The 26,694-nt window shown below is 40.6% G+C and overlaps 2 protein-coding genes across 5 annotated transcripts in view; both read right to left on the bottom strand.

Annotated features, from left to right (window-relative positions):
• Window positions 1-4,404, bottom strand: part of LOC100914078 (vomeronasal type-2 receptor 26-like) — a 119,670-nt gene extending 115,266 nt beyond the window's left edge. The window contains exon 1 of the mRNA XM_031941410.1: window positions 2,888-4,404. Within this exon, the coding sequence (XP_031797270.1) occupies window positions 2,888-2,896 (9 nt within the window). The 5' untranslated portion in view covers window positions 2,897-4,404. The remainder of the gene's footprint in view (window positions 1-2,887) is intronic.
• A 3,386-nt stretch (window positions 4,405-7,790) lies between these two features.
• Window positions 7,791-26,672, bottom strand: LOC100927715 (membrane-spanning 4-domains subfamily A member 6D). 4 transcript variants are annotated; one of them, XM_023506464.2, is made up of 9 exons: window positions 26,648-26,672; window positions 22,343-22,516; window positions 21,463-21,557; window positions 17,283-17,445; window positions 14,910-15,044; window positions 12,431-12,487; window positions 11,129-11,341; window positions 8,730-8,831; window positions 7,791-8,514 (listed from the first exon to the last, which is right to left on the bottom strand). In XM_023506464.2, exons 4-9 carry the CDS (start codon window positions 17,427-17,429, stop codon window positions 8,419-8,421), a joined length of 750 nt encoding a protein of 249 aa, XP_023362232.1. In that variant the 5' UTR covers window positions 17,430-17,445; window positions 21,463-21,557; window positions 22,343-22,516; window positions 26,648-26,672; the 3' UTR covers window positions 7,791-8,418. The 4 variants fall into 4 exon arrangements, with proteins under 4 accessions (XP_023362232.1, XP_012408214.1, XP_031798838.1 ...); XM_012552760.3 differs by having other exon boundaries at window positions 21,463-21,554; XM_031942978.1 differs by lacking the exon at window positions 26,648-26,672 and having other exon boundaries at window positions 22,343-22,589.
• Between the last annotated feature and the right edge of the window lie 22 nt (window positions 26,673-26,694).

The raw sequence follows: 26,694 nt of genomic DNA, 5'->3' as shown, positions 1-26,694 counted from the left end.
CCAAATCTCAGTTTCCTCCATGGAAGGAGTTGGACCAGATGATCTTCCAAATCAAACCTATGTGAAACTAATAACATGAAGCAGTGAGATGGAAAGCAGAGGTAGATGAAGTTTTTAACAGATTTTTATTGTTAATGTTGCTTTTATATTGACTAGATTTCCTTAGATTTCTCCTTCTATCACTCCTCCCAAAGAGCTAGGCTTTATTACAGAAAAAGAAAAAAAAGAAAAGGAAAAAATTAGCAAAACCAACTAATGCAATTTTAAAAAATGCTATGTTTGCAATATTTTACACCTGTGGGTACTGACTACTGTAGAGGAAATGAATGGCGATATTGTCTCATGCTTCTTCTCAGATTTGTTCTTTATGATTTTGCAATATTCAGTTTTGCTTGTGCTGTGGGTAGACTTTGACACAATTGAAAATGAACGTTGCATAATTACAAAGAAGAAGAGTGGCTCTCAAGAAAAGACATTCCTAAAGTGCTGGTCTGATCACGTCACCCCTCCTACTCAAATAAACTCTAGGGTTCCCAGTTGCCTTGAAGATCAATTTTGAAATGCTATTTAGCACTCAAAGCCCTTCCTAATCTGCTCCTCATCCCTTTCCAGTCTCACATGCTTTATTCCTATCACCAAGCTCTGGGTTCCATGAATAAGACATTTCTTACCTCTGGGCATTCTCTCTGGCTGGGCCACCTGCCAGGAATGCCCTTTCTCTTCCTTTCTTCCTTCCGAAGAGTCCCTTTAAGTCCCAGATATAATCCCATCTTCTATAGGACGTCTTTCCCAACCCTTCTTAAATGCTACTTCTCTGTTACTTCCAGTTTATTTCATATAGAGCTTGTTTGTACAATAATGTTTGCATTTTGTCTCCCCCATGAGATTGTGAGCTCCTTGCAAATGGAACTGTTTTTTTTTTTCTCTTCTTTGCATCTTCAGCATTTAGCAAAATTCCTGGCATATAATAACAAATGCTTATTAACTACCTGATTCACCAACAGAAATGAGAAGAGATAGAAGATCTACAGGCCTGGAACACTGCATATATTTTGAAATATTTTGAATATATCAATGGGTTTTGCTGATTTTTTTTCTTTTGTCTCTTTTTTTCCCTTGAAAATTTGTTATAGGAATGGATTTTAGGGAAAATGGAAGAAAAATATATTAATGGGTTTTGCTTATTTTTTCTTTCTCTTTTTCCTTTTAAAATTTGTTATAGAGATGGTTCTTTGGAAGAATGAAGAGGAAAATATGGGAGAAATTTAGATGATAAAAGATTTCAATAAAATTTTTTAAAGTTATATTAGCATAGTTAGTGGATACATCATTTTCCTGGATTTGTTTATTCCAACCCTGCATTTAGTTCATAAGACGCTTTTCTTTTTTCCATCATACTTTTTTATTTCTTATACCATAGTAGTATTCTGACATTCATTTCCTATAATTTATCCATTCTCTAAAAAAGAGGCATCTATTTAATTCTATTATTTACATATATTTATATACTTTATTAACCATGATCATCAATGCTGTTTTCAATATTTTGTTGTAAATGAAGTCTTTCTTTGTTGTCAATGACTTCTCTGGAGTAAAAGACAGGTAGGGGGAAGCTCTGATCAAAGTCTATGGACATTTTAGTCACTTTATTTGTATACATTTCCAGAATGGTTGTACCAAGTCACAGCTTCACCAACAATGCATTAGGCTGATTCCAGAAATTTTCTACCCTTTGAGGTGACTTCCCCCTCTCTAACAAATCTTCCCTCAGTGTTCCTGTCAGAAAAAGTGAGGGCTTTTGTCCTAACCACAACTCACTACCACTCCTTCCTTCTTGGGTAGAATAAAAAAAATGGTCACTCATCATATCTTTTGTAGTCCTATTCTCAGCAACAATGGAAAGGGAGCCAAAAAGGATGAACTGTTAACATGAGAAGGACTATCTTAACCCCCTTCCTCCCCATCAAGTTTCCTTTTATCTATCTAATAGCAGGTCCACCTTCCTCCATCTCTGAAAACAGGTTAACTTTTGACGGGCTCATTCAGAAAGTGGAGCACTGAACTAGCAAGAGAACCAGTTTGGCTGGAGAATAAGAATGATTCCAAAGCCTTTAATTTCTCAAAACAGAGGGTAAGAGTGAGGAAAGGAAATTGAAAAGCCTATTCTAGGGGGTCTTCTCTTGCAGAAAGCCCCAGGCAGACCACTATCAGAAAAGGGAAAGTTATTATAGTCAGGAACTCTTAATCTGAGGTCTGTGAACTTAAAAAAGTGTATGTGTGTATGTGTAAATATATAGATAGCAATATTTCAATATAATTGCTTTTTTTGTAATCTTATGCATTTTATTTTATAACTTTAAAAACATGATTCCAAGAAGGAGTGCAGAGATTCACTCCACAACAGTCTATGTTACTCAGAAGGTCAAGATTTCCTAATTTAGATGGTCAGGATGTTATGATATAGCTGGATTTTTCTTCATCAAACAGGTAACATTTATAGTAATGTGGAAAGCCCTCAGTACAGTGCCTGGTACATAATAAGCACTATATAATTATCAGTTATTGTTATTATCATTATTATATAGTACTTACTATGTGCCTAGGATGGTGTTAAGCACTTTCCAATTATTATCACATTTGATCTTACAACAACCCTACAAGATAGATGCTGTTATTATTCCCATTTTATAAAAGAACTATAAAAACCAAGGTGAAGACTTGCCAATTAATAAGGCTAAATTTGAACTCAGTTCATCCTGATTCCAGGCCCAGTAGTCTATCCACTGGGCTACTTACCTGCCCCATGATTTTGATTCATGAGGGGAACTTGTACACCAAATAATTCAGAGTAGCAACTCATTTGGATTTCAAAATCTTAGAGACTTGCCTGGATCATTGAGGGACTTGTGAGGCTCCCATGGACAGCTTGAATCAAAGACAAGATTTGACTTGGGCTTCTTGATGTCTATCCATGCTGCTTCCCACTATGCCAGGCTAAATGGAGCCACAGATCCAGCAGAGAGCTTGAAATCTCACGGACTGGTTGTTTCTGTTATCTTGTGATAATGGCACACCCAACTAGATGAAAGGGGGAAGGAGTGCTTAATAGATGTTTACTGAATGAAGGAATGGATAGATGGATGGATGACTAACTGAATCCATAACTGGAGATGAAGTTCCACTGTAACTGAAGAAATACAGATTCTATATCTAGGACCCCATAGCATTCTGGATCTAGAACTAATGAATTCCTCGGAGCAATTTTTTTTTCCTAATCTCAAGGAGTCCCTGCAAGAAACATCAGGAGAACAAGCAAAGCAATTGAGATCCATCCTAATTGGAAGATACCCTTCTAACTCATCACAAACCACATTTTACCTAGGGTTTCAGAAAGAGATTCTGGGGTCTGATTTCTAATAGGATCCTTGAGCCTAAGAAAGACTTGGTCAACAGGACTTGTTGGAAAAGTCTCAGAGGATATCACTCCCTGTTGCATTTCCCGGGTGCAATGAACAGTCACATGCAGAGTTCTTAACTAGGAGTAGAGAGAAAGCTTCCCAATGCGTGTGTTACTGAAATCAAATAGTCCTTAAAAGGGGAAGTTAGGCAGGTGCTTCCGAATTGAAAGAAGATGAAGAGGAACATTCAAGTTAAACTATTCACTTGAAAATATGTGTGTGCTTGTGTGTCGTGGGAGGGTGGATTTTGTGAGTATGTTTGTGGGGTGCTAGGATTGGAGAAAGAGCAGGGAGATTCATCTTTTATTGTATAGAAGGGATAGTCAATTGACTGGACAATTTTCAGGATGAAACACCCCCATATCATGGACTTCTATGATGCTGTTCCCAAAGACCAGCAAAGCATGCTGTGGGTTTATGCTACTGGGCACAAACATACAAGCCTGTTGAACTATTCCTGTGATAGCCAGTTGTTACAAAACAAAAACAATACAATGGGCTTGACTCTTCCCCAGAGAGAAGAAGGAATATGAGAATAAAAACAAGAATGGGAGAAGAGTCACTGAAGACCCAGAAATCAAATGGGACTTTGACAATTGCTGGAATCATCCTCCCCTATCTCATTCCTGAGCCATATATTCAATGACCCCATATGGACCACCCCAATACCTGTCCAACAGGGCTATTAAGTTTCATGGGGACAAAGTGAGATCGAGAAAAGTTTGAGGACTGCTTGTATGAAATTAAAATAGATTCTGAGTCAGAGAATGTTTTCAACAAAGGTCTCTTCAAAAGTATACAGTAACCAGCTTTAAAAAGAAAGTCTTGCATTAAGGGTGATACTATAAGCAAGTTAGTAGACCAAGAGATTGTCTACCTGTCAGATCTGTAGAAAAGGGAGGAATTTGTGGTCAAAGAACTAGAAAACATTATGAAATGCAAACTGGAAATTAAAAAGGTTTTGCATGAACAAAACCAACTCAGGGAAGAATAGAAGGGAAGCAGATAACTGGGAAAAATTTTACAATGTTTCTGATAAAGGCCTCATTTCTAAAATATATGAGAATTGAGTGAAATTTATAAGAATACAAGTCATTCTTCAATTGATAGATGGCCAAAGGATATAAACAGACAATTTTCAGATAAAGAGATTAAAGCCATTTCTAGTCATATGAAAAAATGCTTTAAATCACTATTGATTAGGGAAACGCAAATTAAGACAATTCTGCAGTACCATTACATACCTCTCAGTCTACAGTATATTGTATACTTAATCCATTCACCACTCGATTTCTTAGCCAATACCAAATTGGTTTAATAATTACTACTTTAAAAAACAGATTGAAGCCTGATAAAGTTAGGCCATCTTCTTTCACATTTTCTTTTCCTTAATTCCCTTGATATTCTTGACATTTTGTTCTTCAAGATGAATTTTGTTAGTATTTTTTCTAGCTCTATAAAAATGGTTTTTGATGGTTTTATTGGTATTGTGCTGAATAAGTAATTTATGTAGAATTGTCTTTTTGTGTTGGCTCTGCCTACCCATAAACAATTAATATTTTTCTAACTTAATTTATATGAAAAGTATTTTGTAATTGGGTGTGTTTGTCTTGGTACAGAGAATCCCAAGAGTTTTATATGTTCATCCTATGACTGCTAATCATTTGACTCCTATGCTATCTCTCACTGCATACTATAAGTACACAATAAGTGCTCACAGGTACTTCTGACTGCAAGGGAACCCCATCTCCAAGTGAACCCCACCTCCAGCCCTGTTCTTGATCTCTCTCTCCTATAACTCATGCCAATATAACCCATGTCATCAATAGCCAGGGCCAAGAACAACCTTTTTGAATACCACAGATTCAGGAGATATTCACATTTTCCAGGTGTAAGCTCTGTTTCCTGAGTAGTATCTTAGTTTGGGCCTAGAATTGGAAAAGACAAGAAATTCCAAAGAGTGTCTCTTACTTCTAAAAGATATGTCAGCCCCCTTTCATCTTGCTGTGCAAAATCTGCCCTGGCTGATGACTCAGACCCTACCCATCTTGCCCATCCTGTAGCAGAGCAATCTTACCCAAAAGCCAGAATCTCTGCATTGAATCATTGGAGGGATCTCATGGCCACCTCATCTAAAATGTAAGTGAGCAAAAATCCTTTCTACAAGATGCCCCTTTCATCAATAGCACAGTGGGAATAGTCCCGGCTTTGCAGAGAAAGGATCCTCGTTCCAATTCAAGCTCTCTCCTTTCCTGCCTGTGTGATCTTGGGCAGGTTCCTTCTTTCCACTTCAATTTCCTCAAGTATAAAATGAGGTTGGAGGAGGGGAGGTTTGAAGGGCTCTTATGTCTCTCATTATGTGATCCTATGGCCTTGGGGGGCATGTAACTCATCACTTTCCCAGACAGCCCATTCTCGTTTGGTTCCCCCCAAAATCTAAAAGTTTGGCATCACCACAACCAACATGATTGTTCGTGTTCCTACTTTCTGCACTCCAAGAAATCAAATGATCCCCATGCCCCCAACTCCAACACCCCATCACTCCTGCCCTAGAAACACTGAAATGCTCCTCTCCCCCTCAGAGCCATCCCCTGAGCTCTGAGGTACCTCCGGGTCCCAAGGTTTCCCCAGTAACAGCTGGAGAATTTACCTGTTCTCTCCACCAGTCTGGTCAGCAATTCTCTGGCTGCTCAGTCAGATCCATCTATCACATCTATCACATCACTCCATCTATCACAGCCTCCTCCTGTCACCCTATTTCACAGGTATATTCTCTCTGCTCACAAAGTTTGCTGAGTTCAGGAAAGAAAGGGTCTCTGAGCAGTGCAGACATTTCCTTCACCCCAGAGTTTTAAGAGCTTAGATTAAGGTATTGGTCACTATTATAAAAAGTGTCCAGATAAAGGACAGAATGCTTTACACTGGGGCAGAATAGTTGACTACCTTTGGGGGTGATGTAATTTCCTAAGAGACAGTGAGAATTGATTTAGTTTTAAATTTCCATTCTCCTCCTTGTTCCCACAGCCCTCCCCAGCAGTACAAATTTTATCAGTCCCATTTTATAGAGAGAGACGGGTTCAGGATGGTGAGGTCACTCGGCCAGCACCACACAGGGTAACAGGTGAAACAAAGAGAGATTTTCCTCTTTACAATTCCAATATTGCAGCATTCCCATGCTGCTGCCCATGTATTCAGATATCAGTGACTCAGGGCCTCAGGCTTGTGGTCCTGCTACCTCAATTAAAGGCATGGTTTTCTTTCTCTTAAAAGTTTGATTTATTTCAGCATTTGGCATGGGCAATAAGCTCTTTCCAATTCCCTGTAATGCTATGGCATTTCCTCTATTGATCATCTCCTGTTTAGCCTATCTCTAGCTTCTTTGTATACTGTTGTTTGCACATGGCCTCCCCATTAGACTATGAGCTTTCCTTTGTTTGACCTGCCCTTGGCACAGCATCCAGTAGTCTCTTAATAAATACTATCTGCACCCTGAAAGCATTAATTACAGCTCATACTCTGCTTATATTCTCTCTGGGACATCTTTTCTAGAAGAGGCAGAATCCCTCTTCCTATCTCTCTCTCCCTGTGTTTCTATCTCTATGTGTCCCTGTTTCTCCCTTTCTTTCTCTTCCTCTCTGTCTCTTTCTCTTTCTGTCTCTCTATCTCTTGCTCACTGTCTCTTTTTAAATTATCTTGTTCTTCTTTGTCCCTTTGTGTACTATATTCTTTTGTGGAAAGTAAATTCCATGAGGATGGGGACTATTTTACTTGTGTGTTTTGCCTCCTAAGCAACAACCTAGTACAACCACAGTGTAGAGAAGGGACCCTCAATGTTTACAGAGCAGAGAGAAGTTGTCACCTCTCTCCCTTCCTTCTATCTGTTTCAGTTCTCATTCCCATTTATCTTTTTCTACTTCTCCTAACTTCCTTCCATTTTCTGGCCGACTTTTTCCTCTCCTTCTTGTCCCTTTCCTGCTGGCTAACAGAACTTTTCAGAGGAAACAAGGTCTAATCCAACTCTGACATCACTTTGCAGGAATCAAAACCTTCCCAATGCTGAGGAGTGAGGTGGGAGGATCAAGACCTCAGGGAGGCCATGAATGTCAGCCTTTGGGAAAACCCTTGGAACAGTCATAACATCCATAAGCAAGGAGGGGTATTCTTAGATTAGAGACAGCACGAGAAACGAGGGAGGAACAACGGGATAAGACAGTGAAGGACCCCTTTATGAACTTATTATTTGGAGAAGGCTACAAATAAAACTTAGATAAGTTAGGAAGGATGTGCCTCTTTGTCTTCCACTGATATGCTCTGGCCCCTGTGTTTTCTGTGATTTCCACGCACTCTCCTATCATATCTGCCTCTGAGGCTTCCTATTCCTTTAAAAACATGCTTGAGAAGCAATGCAGAAAATAAGTCTTAAAGTCCAAAAAAAAAAAAAAAGAATTTATTAGTAAGCAAACTGCAGCAGCATTTCCCTGATTGAACTCCAAGCCTCCTGTGCTTTGCTCCTAGAGAGGCAAAGGGAATGTGGGAAACATCCCAGCTCTGGCAAGAGCCCGGGGCTCAGCTCTCCAGCCCAAGCAAAGAGCAGCAAAAGGCAGACGTGAGAGAGAAATAATAGGACTCCATTTGAGCAGAAGAAGCCGCAGCACCCCCTCCCCATCTGGCCGTCCACTGCCTCATGATAACAGCAGGGGAGGGGAAGCTGGGGGCAGTTTGCAAGATGCTCCACAGAGATGCTGTTTCTTGGTAACCCTCCATGAGGCTGAGGCAAGGACAACCATGCGGATGATGACCCATGTGGAAGAAAGAAATTGACTTTAAAACCAAAAACAAGCATTTTCTGCTTCTTCATCAGAGTCAGACATTTGCAGGACCTTGAATCACAGTTCTGTTGGGCAGTGAATCCCACGTGATAGTGACCTCCAAAGCCCCAACAGCAAACCCTCAGGATCTTCTAGGCAGAGGCCGCAAACTCTTCATAGGCAGGGTTAGAAAGAGACGCCTTTAAGTTGGAAGCGATGTGGCGACCACGTGATAGGAACAGGACAGCCTAGAAACAGCCAAAAGGAATCCGGTCAGCTTGGCCCCTGCCCTCAGCTCGCTGAGCTCCTGGCCCGACAGCTGGACTGGGCCAGGAAGGCCTTTCCCACTGGAGCTGCCCCTGCCCGTGTCTACAGGAGCCCACAGTACGTCTCCCTCCCAGCACCCACTGTCATCGGCCTCTCCCAGACAACCCGGACCTGGATGTGGTTCTGAGACACTCACCCCATCAGACTCTGTCGACAGCTTCCTCCAGTCAAAGAAAGCCACAAACAGAGCGATGCTTAACTCCAGGCCGGTAAAGATAAACATCACAGACAGAGTCCCCTGCAAACACAGAAAGGACAGTTTGGGACCAGAGCCAGTCAGAGACCAGCTGGGTCCCCCTGGCAATGGCGCTGGGAGGCAGAAGGCACAGGGAATTCTAAGAGAAAGCAGCTTCCTCTTCCCCCAAGGAGCAGGCTCATTAATCCTCAGGACCGGGCTCCCTTATCTTCCACTCATTTTCCATCGGCCTGTCACACAGCCAAGACCTTAGGTTATTCACAATCATATTTGCTGCCCAAATGGGCACAGACTTGGAACCATAGTCCCCATAGAGACAGGAACTATATGCCAACCATTTCCCAGTTGGCTTTGGGGCCCAAATGGCTTCTTCCTGCTTATCTATACTGGTAAACCAATAAAAGAATACATAGGAGAGGATTCTTTCCCCAGCTCTGTGGAATATTCACAAAAGGCCTAGAATATAATCCCAAGTGTTAATGAAATATTAAATAACCTATACAAGACGCATCTGAAAACTGAACTTTTTTTTGAAAGGAACATCTCCACTGGCAGAGAAAACAAATTAACCACGTCCAAGGGAAACGTAAAAGCTAAATCCAGGGGAGCTTAAGGCTGTTGAGGCTTGGAATAGTTGTGTACTGAGGCTGACAAACAGTGGAGGACCAGATTTTTCCATCTTCTCTCTCCCACCCTCATCTATAGTTGAGGCATCTAACATCAGATGTCGGGGAGATATTCAAGCCCTAGGTTGTACCGCCATAAGGTACATGATCAGAAGTCACTACCGATGGGTTACTCCTAGAACCTAAGGGAACAGCCCACGTTGAGAGGCCCAACCTCTCCATCTGAAAAGATGGAACATCACTGGGCAATGACTTCAAGAGATATCACAAGAACAAAACAGCTTTCAAATGGCTGTCACGTCTGAGGAATCAGGGGGCTCTCAACCTTGGAAAGGCATTGGTAAACTGAGGTATTGGCTTCGAGACCTGGAAGTACCTCTAGGGACTGCTTCAGAGCAGAAAGCTAAGTGCTCCCTCAGGAACTGGGGGGACCCTCCCAAGAATTGAAGGAGCCAAGCCTGCAGGTGCAATCAATGGATTTTTGGAATCATGATCAGACTTGGGGGCAAGGCTGACATCAAGAGGGTTTGATTCGTTCTGGTCCTTGAACTGTGGAATCCAAGTACCACAAGACAATCAGACTACGATTTTCCTGCCTCTTCCTCATCCTTTTGTTTTTGTTTTGTTTTGTTTATCTAGTCTAATTTATCTAGCTATTGGGTAGCTATGTGAGGCAATGGATAGAATAGTGGGTTGGAGTCAGGAAGACTCATCTTCAGGAGATCAAACCAGGCCTCAGACACTTAGCAGCTGAGTGACCCCAGGCAAGTCATTTCACTCTGCCTCAGTTTCCTCATCTATAAAATGAGCTGGGGAAGGAAAGGGCAAATCCTTCAGTATCTCTGACAAGAAAACCCCAAATGGGGTCACAAAGTCAGACATGATGGAACAACAAAAATCACAGTAAATGTTCCCCTTATCACACAACTCAGCTGATTGGCAGCAAGGCCAAATAATTGATAGGCCAGTAAGTTCAAATCCTGTCTGTGATGTTTAGTAGCTCATGGCCCACAGGGAAGTGGATTAATTCCCAGAGCTTTAGTTTTCTTGTAGCTTAGTTCTGTCCAACCCTCAATGACCCCATTTGGAGTTTTCTCAGCAAAGACACTGGAGGGGTTGACCGTTTCCTTCTCCAGCTCATTTTACAAATAGGGAAACTGAGGCAACAAGGGTGAAGAAATCTTCCCAGGATCACACAGCTAGTAAGTACCTGAGACCAGATTTGAATAGTAGACCCAAGACTGTATCCACTGCTCCACCTGTTAGATGGAGAGAATCTCATGTGTTTCTTAGGGAAGACTAGAAAGCACTGGGTAAACTGAAGTAGGATGTAGCTAAGGTTTGTTGATCAATAGTTTCATTCTTGGGAAAAAATCCAGGCTTTGCCAGTTCAGAACAGGAACATATTGTCTTCAGGAATTTCTGGGGATACTGAGGACTTGAGTGACTCCGTCTTCTTCCCCCTCCCCCTCCTGCCTCCAGTGTCTGCCTCCTCTACCCTGGCACAGTGCCTGGTAAGCAGGAGATACTCAGTATTGCCTATCCCACCAGGCTGCTTCTCCAGAGAATGGCTCTTTTCATAATTAGGTTTCCCAGCTCCAGGGTGCTCTCTCCTCCCTTTTCACAAACACTTGAACTCTCCCCAGAACCCAACAGACCAGGGCCTGCCCAGCACCAAGGGCACCCTCTGACACCGAGTCTGAAAATGCTTACAGTGAGAGCAGAGTTGGCCATGTGGCAAGCCCAGGAATTGAAGTCATTAAAGTCATAACTGTGGACATAATCGTCGTCCTGTTTTTCTTGGTGGGTTGAGTGAAGACACTGAGATAAATCTTCATGGATCTCAGGCAGGATGGCAGAGAGCAAGATGAGACCAGCTGTGGCCTCAATGCCACTGATCACATTGGCAGCCAGGCTGAAGCGGCTCTGAAAGACAAGGCCCTGATTTACCCACGGGGAGCCAGAAGCCCATGAGGCCCATGGAGGAGAGCAAGGAACACGGGAGACCCTCAGCATGGAGCTGGCAAAGACCCACGGAGGCCTCAAGTCCTCATCTCACCTTGAAGACAAAAGGGAGGGGGAAATTCTATGTCCCATATGGCCAGGACTTGATCAGGGGGCTCCAAATATTGCACTTTCTGCCGCTGCCTCTGAAAGGCAACAAGCTCCTGAAGTCTCTTTCCTTTACTGGACCATTGTCAGCAAACAATTCATTCTCTTTCATTCTCTCTCTCTCTCTCTTTATATATATATTGATAGATAGATATAGATAGATAGATAGATGTCTGTCTCTCTCTCTCTCTCTCTCTCTCTCTGTATCTCTTCTTTTCTCTGTCTCTTTCTTTGTTGGTCTCTGTCAGTCTCTGTCTGTCTCTCTCTTTGTGTATGTCTCTCTTTCTTTGTTTCTCTGTCTTGGTCTCTCTCTGTATCTCTTCTTTTCTCTGTCTCTCTTTGTTGGTCTCTGTAAGTCTCTGTCTGTCTCTCTCTTTGTGTATGTCTCTCTTTCTTTCTTTGTTTCTCTGTCTCTGTCTCTCTCTGTATCTCTTCTTTTCTTTGCCTCTCTCTTTGTTGGTCTCTGTCAGTCTGTCTCTGATTCTGTCTCTCTGTCTCTGTCTCTCTCTTTGTTGGTCTCTGTTAGTCTCTGTCTCTGATTCTGTCTCTCTTTTTGTGTATGTCTCTTTCTTTCTTTCTGTTTCTCTGTCTCTGTCTCTCTCTGTCTCTGTGTGTCTCTCTTCCTCCTCCTCCTTTTTCTCCTCCTCCATTGCAGTCTAATATTGCAGATGGTTATGCCCATGTCTTCAGACTCGATGGCTTCAAATTCCCATAGAAACAGACTGACTGTGAAAACCACAAATTAACATTATCTGCGTTGTGTTGTATCTCTAGTTATCTGGGTACATTTCCAGTTAAACTTTAATCTGATTCAAGTAGTGCTCAAGGGCCAACAATGAGACTGATGGGATGAGGTGGCCAGCTCTCCAGCTTGCCAAGGCCTCAGGTATCTATGGTACTCACCAAAGATTTCGTCTTTTTCCTCTCTGATGCAATAGAGAGTGATCCAGAAATGATAAACTGTAAAGGAGAAAGGGGCAAGGTCAATCCTAAGGTCATAAAGAGACCCAGCTCCCACAGTGGCCACTTAGCCAGCAGGTATTCATTAAGGAATGACCCCTGGGTCCCTGGGCCAGGCATGGGACACACTCACAGGCCAGACTTGGGCTGAGTTAGAAGAGAAAGGGCCCATCCTAGTGACCAGAAGAGGTTTGAGGAGAAGACCTGGATTGTGTCCAAGGGTTAGAAAATGGACAGTGGAAGAGGGGGCTTTGTCTGGGATTTAAGAAAGTAAAACCATGAGGAGGGGTGAGGTGAGTAGCAAACAGTGGGAAGAACGTGCGAGCACTGCAGAGAGCCCTCACAGGTCCCAACAAGAAGGGCCTGAGCAAGACCATGAAGCTACCAGAGAACAGGAGGCCAGAATGAAGTGAGGAACTTGGGTCCTTATCAACCCATGCTGAGACCATAGTCTCCCAGCTGTTTCTGGTCTGAGGCCTCAGCAAAACTCGCTTCCCCAAACAGCCTAAACCTCCGAAGGTACAGGCTGACCACGGTTAATCTTTCTGCTCACACACTTTGAATGGCTCCCTATTACTCTGACAGTAGCACTTCTTGATGCTTCTGGGACATGGGCCTCTGAAGCAATGTCTACTGAAACCGAAGGAGCCCTGCTTCCTGTTATGGTTTTTAAAAACATGGAAGGATTAAAGGAACCCAACTTGTGAAATGCAAATATCAAGATAGTTAGAAAGCAAGTTTCTAAGATTAGATTAATAATCCTTGCTCTGTGCACACTCCTTCTCCTTCTGGCCCACTTAAGGACGCCAAGCTACCTTTCCAGCCTCATTCACCTTCCTTTGAGGCAATATGGCTCAGTAGAAAGTGTGCTGAGTTCAAAGTTTAAAACTTAAATCCTAACACTACCTGCTACTACTGTATCATTTGGTACAAACCTTAACCACTTGGAGCCTCAGTTTCTTCAGCTGTCAAATGAGAAGTGGTCTGCCTTGAGGATTCAGTTATGATCCAGCCCCGGGGGTACCAGTCCCAAATCTGTGATATTCTCTCTGTTCATGCCCTATTCCAGCCAAGCTGAGCTTTCCGTGGCTGCCCAGTATTTCCTCCCTTCCATTTTAGAAATGTCCTCCCATCATGGCAGTCAAATGAATTCCTTCCTTCAAGGTCCAGCTTTCATGTCACCTGCTCCCTGACTCCCACAGCAGGAAGGGATTGCACCCCAGCCATCTGTTCCTGTGACCTGGGTCACACTTACTTATGCCACCTACCCTCAGGAGCCCCTTGGCAAGCTCCCTAGTTAGAAAGAATGCCCTGTTTGTCATCTTCCCATTCCTGGCATCTAACCCAGGGCCCCCTGCACACAGGAGGTACAGCATGAATACATGTTGAACAAAAATGAGTTGAGAGAGAACAAGAAATGAATGGTAGGCAGCAAAATCAGGAAGCCTCAAAGATCATACTGGAAGATAGGCACTTATTTAATTAAGGGCCAATGGGGAGCCACTAATGGTGAGCAATAGTAGAGGGGTCTGGATAAAATAAGAGAAATAATAATCATTATTATTATTATTCATATTTTACACACAATTGTATTTTATTTATTTACTATAATTTTGTAATACAATAATAATAATTATTATTATACAACATTAATAATAATAAATATTCTAGTGCACAATGCAGCCTAGGCCATTGAAAGGAAGTCATACAAGTACAGATATAAGATCCAAGGCAGAAATGAAGGCTTTATTGACAGAGACAAAGGGCAGTTGTGTAGTACAGTGGATAGAAAGCAGAATTCATCTTTTGAGCCTCATTCATTTACTAGATTTGTGATCCTGTCTGCCTCAGTTTCCTCATCTATCAATGAGTAAGAGAAGGAAATGGCAACCATTCCAATATTTCTGGCAAGAAAACTCCAAATGGGATCACAAGAGTAAAACATGATTAAAATAACTCGACAACAAAGAGAAATGAATAAATCTGAATACTGAGATACAGAAAGAAGGCTAGACTTAGAAAAACTTGGTAGCAAAGATGGGCAGATTTTCTAGACCTGGCATGGCTCCCTTCTATCTAAAGCAATTTTAAAAATACACCTTCTTAATGAGTGGAGGGGAGACTGGAAAGAAGGAGAGAACTTGGAACTGAAACGTAAATAAAATTGAATTTTTAAAAAGTTCTATTAATTAGCTTTCTTGGTTACTTTCTGCCAGGTATTCCTTCCCCCAGCCTGCCTAGCTTGTGTCCTTCACCCAAGTGATAGAATAAAGAAGCCACCTCCCCCAGCATCACCAGCACTTCCTGTTATTAGTACAAAGAATGAGCCTAAACCTCCCAGCTCTTCCTTCAAACAGACCTTCTGCAGGTTGGGACAGGTCTCTTCCTGCCTTGCCCTCCTCCTGCATGAGTCACTACTTACCGTTACACCACCTATAAATGGGTACCCAGACTTGACAACTTTATAAGAGGAAGACTTGAAGTAGGAGTCATCATATATGCATGCCAAAATGATCCCCATACTCAAAATCATCAGCCCCATTAAGATCTGGATGGTCTGAAGAAAAAGAAAAAGAAATGGGAGGTTTTAGAACAGATTCATTCCTCTTTCCAAGGGACAGGGAGAACCTCGCCCTGCAATCTGCAATAATTGACCTTAATGTCTAGATTTGGGGATCTTAACCTGGGATCAGTGATCTTTTTAAAAAATTATTATTATTTAAATGATATCAAATATTTTGTTTCCTTTATAATTCTATATATTTTATGTTAGGAATCTGAAAACAGGATTCTGAAAATCCTTCAGGCAGAGTCAGACTAACACAGGGGACCCAAGATACCTTTGGCTTCTCAATGACCCACCTGAAACTGCTCTGTTCACAACCCCGGAACTCATTCAGCAGACACAACTGACTTTCTACAGAACCCTCAGTGTGTCTGCTGCCTGAAAGCAGTTAACCAAATATCAGTTTGCCCAAAATACCTTTCATGAATGGACAGACAAAAATAGTCAAATCGCGGAGAGTCTTTGTGCCTATCTAATTCAATTTATGTCTCAGTGAAAACAAAAAATTCCTCGTGACACTTATTTGACAAGTCCTTGTCCAATATTTTTCTATAGATTTCCCCCAGCAGTTCATTGTGCTTTGGGACAAGGTCATTGGCTTCCCACAAATTCTGCTTAAATTGGTTCCTTTGCTGCTTCTCCCCATAGTTCCAAGGTATGCCCTGTAAGGCCAACGCAAACAGGTCTAACCCTTTCTTCCATAGCCTTTTAGATACTTGCTGATAGCTATTATAACTTCACCAGATTTTCTGTTCTTAAGGTGTAATGGGCTGAGGTTTGAGTTGATGCACTGAGGTCCCAAGTCCGTGAGGCTAAATAGTAATTGGGCTATACTCTATTAATATACATGATTGGATAAAGAATGGTCCCTGTCCACTCTCCATGAAAGTCCTAATGTGTTGTATAGGAAATGACGATTTTGGTGGGTAGAGGCAGAGAGAGAGACAGGAAGAGAAGCTGGGGGAGATTGTGCCTGGGCCCATACTCCTAGCTGCTGGTTGTGTGGCTGCTGGTCTAGCTAGCTTCTTGACTCAGCTACACACATTGCTATTGCCCATTCTCTTCCACCTCTGATCCTTCTTCATTGAGAATAAAGACTGACGATTTTCCCCTAACCTGAATTCCTGACTCCTGCTGATTTAAAAATACACGGTCTTCACATTAAGGAATTTTGATAATACTATTTCTTTCAACTGTTTCTAGCTTCCATTTTATCAATGTCCTTCAGAAAATGTGTCACTCTGAACTGATGACAAAACTCTAGATATAGTCTGACTGAGGCAGAAAACAGGGCTGATATCCAGAGGTGTGATATTAAATGTTTAACAACCAGTCTTCTAGAAGAAAAAATAAATGTAAGATATTTGAAGTTTAATTGACTTTATTAACTAACAATTTCTCTCTACTTTTCTAAATCTAGTTATTCAAGAGTACAAAAAGGACCAATCTCCATTTGTAGTATTTGCTAAGATCCTAGGTGGAAATGTTCACACTGAAAATATAACAATCAGCTCCCACAGGCCATCAGAGCTGATTCCAGCACATCCCACCTTCTGGCTCCTCATTACTAAATACTGTGTATTAAGGAACCTTAGCTTCCTGGACTCCAAGATCATATTTCTCTGGTACTCGGTCCTGGTCAGGCCACACGTGGGATCTTGGGCTCAGCTCCAGGAGCCACACACATCCGAGGTCATGGCTCCTGGGAACTAAGGTGGCTTGACCTCTGCTCAGTTCAGCTACTTTTCCACATGAAGGAGATACCCAAGAGAGAGTTGAAAATCAATTGTGTGTTCCCACTCCTGGCCCAAAAACAGTCAGAGAGATGAGATGTGCCTCTCTTCTGCTGAAGTCTCCAACTGTGTTTCCTGATGATAGGATCAGGAAGGTCACTATGAACTAAGCATTCTTACACAACTAGAGGGTGAGCTAGTGGGGAAGGAAAGGTTGTGTAATTTTTCTTCAATTTCTTTCTCTGTTGGGGGCCTGGATGAGGAAGTTTGGGCCTTTCTCTGAAGTGCTACTCTAACCCCCACAAAGCTGTCATAATTTTCAGTTCCCTGGGCCTGCAAAGCACAAGCTAGTCCCAGGAAAAAAAAAATCTCTGCTCCCCTCTCCCCTTATGTCAATTCTTCCAGTGGTTACTAGCTTCTAAGCCCACAGAAGAACTGAAACCTTGAGATTTGGCTGGTTTCCCTCAGGCTCCTTTTTGAAAGAAGGGGGACTTACCCCAAGAGCTTTGGACTCCTCCTTCAGCCCTTTCTTCAGGTTGCTGTCTGATGAAGAGGAAGGCTCAGGTTGTTGCGTCTGGGGGATGCTGATTCCATTGGGAGTCAGAACCATGAACATGCCAGAGGGCCCGGGTTGGGATGTCATGATGTCGTAGCTGGTGCTGGAAGAGACAGTAAGATGTGTCGAGACTGTTAGATGATTCTCAAAGATTTAGGATTCTCATCTGGCGGAACTCATATAACATTTGGAGGGGAAAGAAGAATCTAAATCAAACCATCACTGAATCAGTCTAAACACTGACTGGGTACTGGATGGAATAGCCCTGCTATAGGTAGTAATAATAGCTCATGGGCTGAAATCCTGCCTGTGATGCTGACCAGCTGTGGGATCATGAGGGCGGAGGGGGGCCCTACTTTCTCTTAGTCTCAATTTCCTCATCTGCTAAATGGCAATAATAATGCCTGCAAGATCTATACACAGAGTTGGGGATGAGAAAATAAATTTGTAAATCTTGAAGCAAGGTAAAAATATAAATTACTATGTGGGACCAAAGGACAGGAGAAAAAGAAGAAATGATGATGATGATTATTATTATTAACAAGACTACCTAGAATTTATATAGAGCCTTAAAGCTTGAAAAGCACTTGAAAAATATTCTTTTGATCCTCATAAATGACAGTAACCTGTAAGCAGTATTATTATTTACACACTACAGATGGGGAAATTGAAACAGAGAGAGGGTAAGGGATTTGCCCAGATTGAGCAGCTAATAAGTGTCTGAGGTCAGATTTGAACTAATGTTACATCAACTATACTATCTAGGTACCTAATAAAAATAAATCATAAGAATGTCATCATTGTAATTAATAACTGATAAAAATGATAAATAATTGTTATATTATTGAATTTCTTTAAGATTTCAGATGTCCCATGATTTTGTCAGTGGGAGTATTTCCTCTAATACAAACCTCACCCTTTTTCCTTCCTCTGAAAACATTCTCTAAGCACTGATTTTGTAACGACTTGATAAGAGCATTTGCATCAGGGGAGGGCCTTAGACATAACTCAGTCCAACCACCCTATTTTACACAAGAGGAAAATAGAAAGAGACTATTGTGATATGATACCACAGATAGTTACTGGAAGAGCCTTAGGGCAGCTAGGTGGTACAGGTAAAAGTGCTGGACCTAAAGTCAGGAGAACCTGACTTCAAATGTGACCTCAGCCTTGAGGTCATTGCCTCAATGCTTTGCCTTGAGCACATTGTTTACTCCCTTGTGTGTCTCCCTGACAGCATATGGCTCCTGAACCATGGGAATTGTTTGGTTTTCACTTTGGGGTCCCCAGAGCCTAGCACAGCCTCTTATACAGTAGGTGCTTGGTGACTGCTTACTGAATTGAACTGTATGCAAAGAACCCAGAACCGCACATCTGGAGGGAACCCCAGATACCACCGAGTCCAAGCCATCCTCAAAGAGAATCCCTCTATATAACTTTCTGAACAAGTTATATATCATCCCGCCTGAATAGTCTGAGTTAAGATGAATTCACTACCTCCCCAGCCCATTCCACTTTTGTTTCTCTTGAAACATCAGAGACATTTCTATTCCTCATGTCAAATCAAAATCCTGACTTCACAAATTGCCACTCACCCATCCTGGTTATATCCTCTGGAGCCTACAAGAGGTTAAGCCAGACATAAATCCCAACTTCTCAGCTGAGACCCTGCCCCTAATTCACTGAGAAACTAGAGGTTTTCAACATGAACTCCCTCTTCTCTTCATCCCCCAGACATCATCTCTTACTCTCTCAGACAAAGACTAGCCTTTTTCCTTGTCCAGGACCACCTCTCTTCATGCGTCTTGATTCTTCTTCTTCCCATCTTCTCCAGTAGATTGTGTCCTTAATCCTTCCCCTTCTCTCTTGAATCCCCAGTGTTGCCCTCTATACTAATCATGGCAAGCATCTGAAGATTTGCAAAGCACTTTACAAATATTAATGTCGTTTGATATATGATATAGTCACTATGACCCTGGAAGGTCAATAATATTATCATTCCCATTTTGCACATAAGGAAAGTGAGGCAGACAGAGGCTGTGACTTGGTTACAGTCTCACAGATAGTATGTTGGAGGCAGGATGCCAATCATGTGGTCTTGTTCCCAGAATCTCCAAGTTCTATCCACTGGAATACTTAGGTGTCTCTACTCATTCTTCTCATACTGACTCCAAACATAGCTAAGTCTCCTCCATGTTTTATAAATAAATAAATAAATAAAATAAAACAAACGTCACTAGACCCTCCTATGATCTCAAGATATATGTATGAGTGTAGATAGATAAATAGAACAGAAAGAGACAGATATACAGACAGAACAATAGATAGACAAACAGACAGATGGATGGAGAAATGGATGGATAGATTTTCTCTTTCTCAGACATGCTCTTTGAAAAATTTCTTTACTCATTGTTTCCTCTTCTTAACCTCTCACTAGCCCAATGCTTTGAAATCTAGTTTCTGGGCTCATCAATCAAAAACTAAAACAAACAAGCAAAAAAAATATTCTCTTCAATTACCCAGGATCAAAGAAGAGGATATTTGTCAAGCACTCAGCACAGTGCCTGGCACATAGTAGGCACTATATAAATGATGATAAAGACGGTGATGATGATCTCCAGATTATCAGAACCTATAGTCTATTCAATTTTAATTCTTCTCAAACTCTCTGCTCCATTTAATTTAATCCTCTTGTTTTATAGATAGGTAAAGGCAGTCTAATGGAATGCTTTACTTTCAGAGATGGATAAACTGAGACCTGAGGGGAAGGGAAGTAACTTGTCCAAAGCCTCACAGGTGGTCAGCATTTGAAGTGAGTAAACCCAGAACCTCTGAATCTAGAGCTAATGGTCTTTCCATTTCATTGTGTTTGACTTAGAGGACTACCAGAAGAGGTGTAGAAGTCAAATAATAAATCAACACACACAGACTAACTCACTTCTTCAAGGACACTGGATTATGAATGGAGAGCTGGAAGGGAGACTGGCAGTCACCCAGTCCAACTCACTCATTTTACAGATGAGGAAACCTGGGCCAGGGAAGTTGTGGCATGTCCAAAGTCAAAGAGGAAAGAAATTGCTGTCCTGGGATCTGAACTCAAATCCTTCTATCCAGAGCTCATTCCATTGAACTGCACTGCCTTCCAACTGCATATTTTATATGTTTTATATTCTAAGTCTCCTCCCAACTCTGACATTCTCTGTTTGCTCCCTCTGAAGCAAGATATTTTATCCATGGTCCAGTGAGCTTCACCTTGTTCTGTTCACAAAAAGAGATTCTAAGAGAAGGAAGGATAAGGGGTGGACGCCTCTGTTTCTTACAAACCCATTAACCCAATGGGTCCGAAGTGTATATGCCCTATAGAGGGGGGCACCACGGTTCATGCCTTTCTATCCAGTCCCCTTAGGGCCAGATGGCTAGCTACATCCTACAACTCTGTATGAAGACTCAGAGGTTGCAACCTGAGGCTTCAGCAAATCCATTACAAAGCTGTTGAATGCCTGGTAATGATACTGCAAAACAATATGTAGCAGTGACTGTCATAAAACTTTCTGGACATTATTTGGGCTTATCCATTGCTGATCACTTTGTTTTCCTATTTCACAAACATGTCAATCTATTTTGGGGTTTTTTTAAGCTTCTGGTGATCGTGAATCCTGCAGATACTCTGTTTTCTTGTCTGTAAAAAAGGGTTCATATTAGGTTCATAAAACCTAGCTCATGGAATTACTGCAAGGATAGGCAAGATGGTTTGAAAATCTAAGACTCTCGATAAGGCTCTCTCTCGTTATGTGATTGCCCATACACAACAGAGACATACCTCACTTTGCTTGGATCTCACCATTTTCTCAAAACACTATAACCAAAGCTGGAATGGGACAAGCAGTGTAGTGCAGTGGAAAGAATTCAAAGCTGAATTGACACCAGAGGCCTTTGATTCAAATCCCAACTCAACCATTATCTACGTGTGTGACTTTGGACCAATTAATAAGCTCCATGACCTCAATTTCTCCATCCATGACCCCTAAAACCTGTTCTACCTTGAAATCTATGATGCTATGATTTCCTAAAAAGCACAAACAGGAATTCAAGTCAAGGAAAGAGGATTCATGGTTCCTACCTGTTTCCTCTGACAACTCTTGGTGAGTTTTTGTTGAGGGGTCCGTCAGTTTCTTAGGATGGTTTCTGTCCTCTCAAGGTCTCTGGGACCTCCTTCTGGGTACAAAAGTCCTTGTTAATGAACCACCCTTTGAGGCTTTCCTGTCCCTTCCTCTATCTGGTATTTACAGTCACACAGGATGTGATGTTTGCAGCAGAAATAGCTGATTTATGGAAAGAGTATATGCTTCCTTCTTCTGAAGAACTTAATTGGATGTGATAAACTCCTCAGAGGACAAGCAGTGACTTCCATTTCTAGGACTGGATCATTATAAGATGCCCCCCCCCCACCTTTTTTTAAAGTCAATACTTTCGGCAAACTGAAAGGAATTGGACCTTTCTCCTAAATGATTGCAACCTCATTTTTCTCCTTTTAGCTCATTCCATGTTAGGGACTATTTTTTTACTTTATTTTTTGGGTAGGTTTGTATAATATTCAATACAATTTTTTTTACTTTACTTTTCTTTTTTTTACTGAGTCGTATTAAGAATATCTTATCTCAGGTAAGGAGACCATCATTCATCTTATTTTCAACCATGCTCCAAATACCATTTTCTGATATCATCTTAATTAAATGTTCATATCCTAAATCTGTCGTTTTTTTTTCCAATAACCCTTGCCTTTGGCTGGATGCAATAATGAAATATCTCTTTTGTCCTTGTTGTCTCCAATTGTTTCAGCCAAAAATTCCTGATCTTTAACACTACTTTTTAGACAATTGATGGCAGTATCATTTGTCCCCATTTCAATTACCAGAAGATCATGTTCCTTTAGTTTCACGAGTCTCAAGATGGACTGAGATGCCATGGATACATGTATTAGAAAGACAACATATCTTTACCTGTTGGATGGGGGTAGACATATCTGCCTTGGAACTCCTCAACAGAGACCCAGTCATTAGAACTGTGCACCTCCTGTCTCTCTGATTATTCCTGGTTGATCTCTCCCCTAACTGTAATTCTTTATGTCATCACTTCTAGGAGAAGAAGCTGCTTTATCCAGAAATGTCCAGTCCCTGATTTACAAAAAAATAAGAAATAAAAGGTTTATACATAAGAGAATGTGGATAAATGTTTAACAACCAACTCTAAGGGAGGGAGAACAGGGAAGGGAAAATGTATACAGGATACACATTTAAATATAAACAGCATTTCTAGCATTTTCTTCACTTTCTCCAGTGTAGACAGTTGACAAAACTCTAAACCCAGCCCTAATTTGTAATGTTTGTCAATTCCAGAAGTTTAAATGCTCACACTAAAAATTTAGCCCATATGAATTGTCTCCAGTACAATTCAATTTGTACCTATGGAAAACCTACAGAAGACAATGAAAAGGATGGCATGAGATGTAAATCCATATAACAAAGGATAAGGGGAAGTCACCAATGAAATCCTGGGGAAAAGACAAGATATCTGAGGAAGAATCTCTCCTTTTCAGACACTGAATAGATGAATTTATGATTTATAAGGATGTGCAGCCAAATTCCTCTGAGCTATTGAGCACATTTGTATACAGAAAGATCCAGAATGCAGACAATCTCCTCATGCACTATATGTTAGTTGCCTCTCTGCCTTTTGGTTTTCACTCATTTATATGGGTACTTGAAAAAAACTGAGAATATGGGCTCTAGACATGGGAGAGCCCAGAGGATAGGGCTTGGAACGTGAAACCAGAATACTGTTTCTTCTGAGATGCTGGGTCCCAAAGTAAGACATGGAACTAGAGAAATTTCTCCTGGTCTGTGGGTGGAGATCTTGCTTTTCCTGGAAGATGGCAGCTAAGGATGGCACCCAGTTCAAAAGCTGAAGAAGATGGAAGCTACAGCCTAGCAGAGTGGGCCTAGTGAGCCCCAAAGAGTACCTAAGGTAGCTAAGAAATCTCCCTATGAGAAGCAATGCAGAGATTGCCAAGGAGAACATCAATAACAAAAAAATAGTCAAGCAATTTATATTTTAATGGCAGAAGATAATACATGCATAAAAGGGAGTGAAATATAAGGATTGAGGGAGATGGGACCTACACAGGGACATGAAGGAGAAGTTGGAGAGTAAGGAGTAGGCTAGAGAGAAGTGAAGGCTGGAGTATGAGTGGTTTGAGAACTTCTTTAAAATAAAATTTTCAGGAGGAGTTCACCTATGGGTAAAGGAGGAAAGGTGCTGGGCACAGAGGCAAAAAAAATCTTTCAGAATAAGAAGACAGCAAGGGGGAGATAGCTTCTGGTGGGGCAAGATAGCTTCTGGGGCATAAGGAAGAATTCTAGATTTAGAAGTCAGTTTTCATGAAGCATTTCCTGTCATTTCACATCTGAGTACTTCTATTATAGATTCTCTGAGCATGTGCCAAATTCTGCTTCAAAAAATATTAAAAAATAAATATTTTCCTAGCGCATCATTACTTCCAGACTTTCCCCTTTAGGCAAGTGTGTTAAATGTAAAGGAAAAAAAACCTAAGATTTCAGGAAAATGGATTTAATGATAATAACTAAATTTAGAATCCAAAAAGTACCTTTTGTCTTATAAAAATCTTTGACTTCCCCATCCCCAGATTAGCATAGTGGCTCCCACATAAAAGTAGTAGCTTCCTTTCCCATTCAAAATGAATTAGAGAATTGATTTCAAGGAGGAAGCCACTGGAGATTCTTGGGGGGAAGTGATCAAGAAAAGTTGAATAGTTTCAGGGAAGATTAATTAAGTAGCTATTGTTCTATTTCATGGAAGAGAATGTAAATTCAAAATTATATTTCAACAGAGTGAGACCTTATTCAAAGATTCTTATTCAAAAATTTTTTAAATGTTACCTTAAATTGCTTTGTGGAGAGAGAGTTCCTCTATGAGGAACTATGTCAACTTTCACATTTCTCTCTCTAAACTGAAAATGCTTCCTTGATAATGCACTAGAAGATGTAATTAGAGCAATAAGACAAGAAAAAGCAATTAAAAGAATTAAAATAGACAATGAGGAAACAAAAGTATCATTTTTTGCCACGATATGATTTACTTAGACAATCCTAGAGAGTCAACTGAAAACTAGATGAAACAATTAACAAGTTCAGCAAAGTTGCAGGATGTAAAACTAACCCACACAAATCATCAGCATTTCTAGATATTACTAGCAAAGTCCAGCAGGAAGAGATAGAGAAATTTCATTAAAAATCACTGCAAATGGTATAAAATAATTGGGAGTTCATCTGCCAAGACATACATAGGAACTATACAATTACAAAATACTCTTCACACAAATAAAATCAACTTGCTGTCTAGGGGAGGGAGTGGGGGAAAGGAGAGAGAAAAATTGGGAACATAATGTTTTGCAAGGATGAATATTGAAAACTGCAATACACACACACACACACACATATATATATATATATATATATATATATATATATATATGAAGTGTTAAGTGTCTGAGGCTAGATTTGAATTCAGATGCTCCTCCTGACTTCAGGGCTGGTGCTCTATCCACTGTACTACCTAGCTGCTCCAAACTTTGCATATATATTAAAGATAAAAATCTATTATTAAAAAAATTAATTAATTTGCTATTTTTGTAAAAAAAAAAAAAAACAATAAAAGTTAATGATCCTAAAAAAAGAAAAGAAATAAAAAAGCCCTGGATATAGGGGAAATACTAATATTTTTAAAGTTGGAGAAGAGAAAAGAGAGATGATTTTTAACTGAGAGGAGATAGAAAGAAGGAGGATAATAAGTAAAGACAAGACAAAATAAATAATATAAGTAAAACCACAAAATTAGAGAAACCATTTGTAAATGGGAAGGGAAGAGCAAAGACAAAAGGATGTAGTACTAAGGACTGTATCAAAATAGTTTAAATAAAACTTGTTAGGTTTGGGGTGAGGGTGGAGCTTGGGAAATACCAACTGAAAAGAAAAAAGAGAACCAAAAAAGTTTCTTAAAGAAATATACCAAAGCAATGCTAAAGGCACAAATGGCAGAGGTGGCAGGGGGGGGAGGGGGAAGCATAACATAATTTTAGATGAGAATGGGTTAGGTTATCAATAAAATGAAAGAGAATACCAGAATGGATGAGAAAATAACCTTCCATAATTGAGGGAAACACTGTTATATCAAATATCAAGGATGTTGATATTTACATCCAAGATAATAAGAGAAATATGTAGGGGCAGAATCAGGAAGATTCATGTTCCTGAGTTCAAAGCCAATTTAAGACACTTATTAAAATGTGTAATCTTAAGCAAGTCACTTAAATTCTGTTTGCCACAGTTTCCTCATCTGTAAAATGGAGATAATAATAGCATCTATCTCTCAGGATTGTTATGAGGATCAAATGAGATAATCACAAAGCATTTATCACAGTGCCTGGTATAGAAAGCTATATAAATAATAGTGTTATATATTATGTGTTCTAACAGAACTCAAATATACACCATTCCTTTCCCCATTCCCCTCCCCCAGTAATAGTAAAAAGAAGGTAGAAGTTTGCTTTGGTTAGAACTATTGAGTCTAGAGAAATGAGATATTGAGAGAAAATCATCTGATTTCAGTAAAAATGAAAAAAATTAGAGAAGTATATGCATAAAATGGACTACAACACAGAGAAACAATAATTCACAGTTTCAGAGCTTTGTCTCATATTTCAAGGGGAAAAATTGAGGTCACTCACCAAGAGCTCTTCATCTCCCATCCCTAAAATGTCTTCTGCACCTATCTCCTCCATTCTAGTCTCACATGAAGAACTGGCCCTTCTCCTTACCAAAATAATATTAAATAAAACAATATCCAGTACTTAAGACACTGAACAAATGGTTGTTTTCATGGATAAATGGATGGATGGATGAAAATAAGATGTATCCCGAATAACCAAAAGAAAGGTAATATTTTCAAAACCAGTATATTCTAGGTGCTGCTATATATCTCTGGACTATAAAACCAATGGCTTTATAATAGAGTGGATGGAAAACTAGATTTGGAGGCAGGAAGATCTGAGCCAATTTTTTCCTCAGAAACTAGGATGTGACTGCTCAACCTCTCTGAGATTCACTTTATAATCAGAAGCTCATTTATAAAATAAAGGTATACCAAAGCACTGGGTAGCCTGGTAACTGTCAGGCCTGGAGTCAGGAAGATTCATCTTTCTAGGTTCAAATCCAACCTCAGATACTTACCAGCTCTATGATCCTGAGCAAGTTACTTAAACCTATTTGCCTCAGTT

The sequence above is a fragment of the Sarcophilus harrisii genome, chromosome 6, assembly GCF_902635505.1.
Source record: "Sarcophilus harrisii chromosome 6, mSarHar1.11, whole genome shotgun sequence".
Classification (NCBI taxonomy): domain Eukaryota; kingdom Metazoa; phylum Chordata; class Mammalia; order Dasyuromorphia; family Dasyuridae; genus Sarcophilus; species Sarcophilus harrisii.
Note: the sequence above shows the minus strand (reverse complement) of the source record. Positions and strands in the feature narration are given on the sequence as shown.

Excerpts from the sequence above, each read along its gene's own strand:
- LOC100927715 (XM_023506464.2), bottom strand. The coding sequence starts at position 17,429 with ATGACATCCCAACCCGGGCCCTCTGGCATGTTCATGGTTCTGACTCCC. Across the intron at positions 15,045-17,282 it reads AGGAGTCCAAAGCTCTTGGG|ACCATCCAGATCTTAATGGG; the intron begins GTAAGTCCCCCT and ends CTTTTTCTTCAG. Across the intron at positions 8,515-8,729 it reads TGTCGACAGAGTCTGATGGG|GCTGTCCTGTTCCTATCACG; the intron begins GTGAGTGTCTCA and ends GGCTGTTTCTAG.